Source organism: Microtus oregoni, unplaced genomic scaffold (genome assembly GCF_018167655.1).
Source record: "Microtus oregoni isolate MIOR12 unplaced genomic scaffold, Mior012 000050F_002, whole genome shotgun sequence".
NCBI lineage: Eukaryota > Metazoa > Chordata > Mammalia > Rodentia > Cricetidae > Microtus > Microtus oregoni.
Window position 1 is genome coordinate 521,540 of NW_024543226.1, and position 4,201 is coordinate 525,740.

The 4,201-nt window shown below is 43.1% G+C and overlaps 1 protein-coding gene across 1 annotated transcript; it reads right to left on the minus strand.

Annotated features, from left to right (window-relative positions):
* Positions 1 to 2,339: 2,339 nt before the first annotated feature.
* On the minus strand, positions 2,340 to 3,929 carry LOC121436699 (signal peptidase complex subunit 3). Its single transcript, XM_041636702.1, has one exon. The coding sequence runs from the start codon at positions 3,752 to 3,754 to the stop codon at positions 3,212 to 3,214; it is 543 nt and encodes a 180-aa protein (XP_041492636.1). The 5' UTR covers positions 3,755 to 3,929; the 3' UTR covers positions 2,340 to 3,211.
* Between the last annotated feature and the right edge of the window lie 272 nt (positions 3,930 to 4,201).

A 4,201-nucleotide genomic window follows, 5' to 3' on the forward strand; every position in this document is an offset into this window, starting at 1 on the left:
AATGCTTTGGCACGACCAGCATAGCCACATGCATGGCTGATTAAATGAATGGAGAGTTATAGTTACATGATATGCCCATAAAACTGTTCCACATTAGTTTCAAGCTGTTCCTTGCTGTTATCAGAGGTGGTGTAGCTAGATCGGTTGGTCTTAAGAGCAGTTAAATCACACTCACCCCGTTAGCAGTGTTTATTCCCCCGCCTTGAAAAAGGCCATTTTAAGTTTCATTGTGTAGTATTGTGTATATTTACTCAATAAGCTAGTTTACAAACGTTCCAGTTCCTTTATAGCATAAGTCAAGTAAATGGGGATTGTATGCAGAGAATGAAATGTACTTTGTTGGCACAATAAAAATTAGTCCTTTCACACAAGGTAGGGAATCTCCAGGAATGATAAAAAAGGATTTCCAGAGTAAAGAAAAAAAAATCTCTAAGTGAAATTTGATTGCTGTGTTGTCTGAGAAGTAAAAGAAACAGGAGTAGAATTTGGTCATGGTATTTTACCACAGCAACAGAAACCCTAAGTAAGAAAAGAGGTGAGGATTCCACTTATATGTGGGTATAAGGACAACTATTTAGAATGCTGCTTTAGGAAGTAGTGGCTATATGCTCTCCATGACTTATGTGTTTACTAGCACTTTAGCACTAGGTAGGTTCCAGTACCAGACATGATCTCCCGCTTGCTGAGTGTGTGTGTTAAGTACAATTAGAAAGCAGTTGGGTACTGTCAAGGTATGTATGGCAGGCACTACTGCACCCTTGGGGTTATCATGCCATACTGGTCATTGTGGTCCATAGGTGTGATAGCTGGTTGGCACTATTGGCCACTTCCCTCCTTAGGAAGCTTATATGGTATCTTCTGTAAAATGAAAGCTAGTCCTCGGGGAGGAGGCTTACAGGTTAGATCCAGATTGAATCTGTTGGGCCCTGAGGGCCCTGAGTCTTACGGGGGTGGGTGGGGTGGCACTCACCTTGGGCTGCATCCTCACCCCCACCTTCAAAGACAGAAGCACCTGCAAGTCTCCAGGATCCTGATGAGAAAAGTAGAAGACTTCACTTGACCCAGAAAAAGAAGTGACCTAGGCTTCATCACATTCCACATCTCCACTCATGTTGCCTCCCCCCCCCCCCCCCAGTCACTGGTTAACCCTACCTCCACTGGAGCATTGCAAGCCCAGATGGAAAGTTTTTATTTACGATATATGTGTATATTTCTAGATAGACTTAGTTGTGTTCTGTGTATTTTGATAGTTCACAATATGATTCCTTATGATTTTTTTTTTGAATTTTTGAGACAGAGTTTCTCCATAGCTTTTGGTTCCTGTCCTGGAACTAGCTCTTGTAGACCAGGCTGGCCTCGAACTCACAGAGATCCGCCTGCCTCTGCCTCCTGAGTGCTGGGATTAAAGGCGTGCGCCACCACCACCTGGCTCCTTATGACCTTTATAAGCATAGTACTATTTTTCTCTTCTCCCCCTTCTATTCTATTTATCTTATTCCCTCCTCTCTAATTAGATGCCCCCATTTTCCCATTTACCCCTTCATATCATTTGCATTCTGATAATACCTCCCCTCCCCCATCTATTGCTTTCTTATTCCCCAGTCCAGCAATGGTCTTTTTTACTTTCCTGGTTTCTGCAATTACACCAGGTTATGTAGTCACAGTCTTCTCTAGTTCCATCCATTTACGTGCAAATTTATTATTTCAGTAGTCTTTGCAACCAAAGAGTAGCTGATGAAAAAGCAGAGTAGTGGAACCTACACCCAACTGGTACATTGACATGTGGATGAAGGTGGGGTGGAGTGCATAAGGCCTCAACCCCAGACAAAGAACAACAGATAAGTAAGAAGCGCTAAGAGTGAGAGAAATAATCTTCTCTGGGGAAGAGCACACCAAGGATTACCCAATACTAAGTGGTCAGCCATGAAGACATATATGTATAAGTACCATTATACATATTGAGGATGTTTAATTTAGGAAAAAATGTATGTGTCATGAATTTGAAAGAGAGCAAGGGGGTTACACGAAAGGGTTTGGAGGGAGCGAAAGGAAGAGGAAAATAGTGTAATTATATTATAATCTCATAAAATAAAAGCAATTATTTGGCAAAAAAGAATGAGATTAGATTTCAAGTTTAAACTATTGTTTGCTTGAAGTAATGTAACAAACTTCTGAATTTCAGCTTCTTCATTTGAATAGAGTTAAAGCTTGTACTGCTTACTTTTTTAGATTATAGAATATATAAATGTTTATATATATTTTTAACTGAAAAATCATACCACAAGTGTTATTACCAATATCCCAATAAGGATTAAATAATGAACAATCAACAGTTTTAAGCAGTAAGCATTTATTTAAGGGTATTAAACATACTAGAACATACTCAGCACATGTTAAGCATGCCAACATTTTCAAATGTCAGTAACAGTGCTAAAACATTTTTGCAAAGATACAGTGCACAGCAATCTTTGTAGAGAAAACACTGTGAGACACACATATGATATAGAGGAGATATGGACTGAGTTACAATTGTTTTCAGACTAAGGAGGCATTCACTATTCAAGTGGACACGTTTGCTGGCAAGAAAGACAAGCATTCAGATTTCTGAAATGGGGGAAAATTCTCATTCTCATACCTATTTACAAATTTTGTATGTCAAACAATTTTTCTAGTGATCAAATACATCCTAGAAGATATATGAAAACGGCATTCATTGTGAACCTACAAGGAATGTCAGGAATAAAACATGAAGTTATTATGACAACACCCATACATCAAATTTTTAAATTCTCTCCAAACACATTTTATATTACACACAGAATAACACAGTGACTATGACAAAACTGTGCCTTCTTTTCAAGCCATATGCAATTGTCTGATAATGTTCTGCTCTGGTGAACTTCTGTTGTTGTTGCTGTTTGTACACTAACTACTTTATCAACCCTTCTCCTCCAACTATGCAATTTCATGTTGATTCTTATACAAAAGGAAACGTAACAACCATTGTTCACACCAGGAAGATCCATGAATGCAGTCTCTGTGTTAGGTAAATGGAAGCATGAGGATGAGGAGTTCAGCCAGTCCCAGACACAAACCCAGCACGTTTTAAAATAAACAAAACACAAAAGTCAGCAAGACGTGAGGGAAAAGATGAAGAAAATATGTTTCCATAAGCACACATATGTCCTTCAACAGATGCAGAGAGAGTTCTTCAAAAAGCCGTGGCTATTTCATACGAATCTGGAAATGGGACAGACACGCGTCCAGATCCAGTCACAAGAGGCAGAATGCCAGCAATCGGTATAACTTGCCAGGACAGAGTCAAAGTGACATTCCTGTTTCCCTTGAGACCGTGCCCGTCGTCAAAGAAAAAATACTTGCTTTTGACATCTTTCAGATCCAGCTTGGGGTTCTCTCCTCGCAGAAGGATCTTGTCCCACAGGACCACCTGGTTCACAGCGTTGCTTTTCGTGGAATATTCTGCCGAGAGGTAAAGGAAGAGCTGCTTGACGTTCCAGTCGAAAGTCTTCTCCAAATCCGCAGAGATGTGGAACGTGATGAAGCCCAGGTCGCTTCTTTTTCTGGGTCCGGTGAAGTCCTCCACTTTTTTGAGCAGGACCCTGGAGACTTTCAGGCTCACTGGCGCGCTTCTGTCTTTGAAGGCGGTGGTGAGGATGCAGCCCAAGGTGAGCGCCGCCATGACGCTCAGCGTGAAGGCGAACAGCGAGTTCGCCCGCGAGAGCAGGGTGTTCATGTTGCAGGATGGATCGGCGGCTTCCTCCACGCGGGCTCCACCGGCGCTCGCTCACTCGCTCTCTCGCTCGCTAGCTCAGCTCGCTCACAGAGACTCGCTCGCTGGGCAGGGCTTGCAGTCTGCTCGCTCGCGTTCCCTCTGCCTTCCTCTGGCTCGCGCGGAATGCTGGGCGCGCGCACGCGTCCCTGGAGCGCGCACCGCCCACGTTGCCTGTTCTTTTTTCCCCCAAGTCACTGGTTAACCCTACCACCACTGTCAGCTGATAGATAGTCTAAGGCACTTGGGGCATCTGACGGGAAACAGCAGCACAGTGTCTCTGAATAAGCCCAGGGGGACTTGAGCTGCCTCATCCCCCACACCCAGACACAGTCACTAAAGGTCCCATCTGCCCTGTCCAGGGAACCCTTCCCTTTGCACACTGCTGCATCATGGCTTCCATACAGCCTA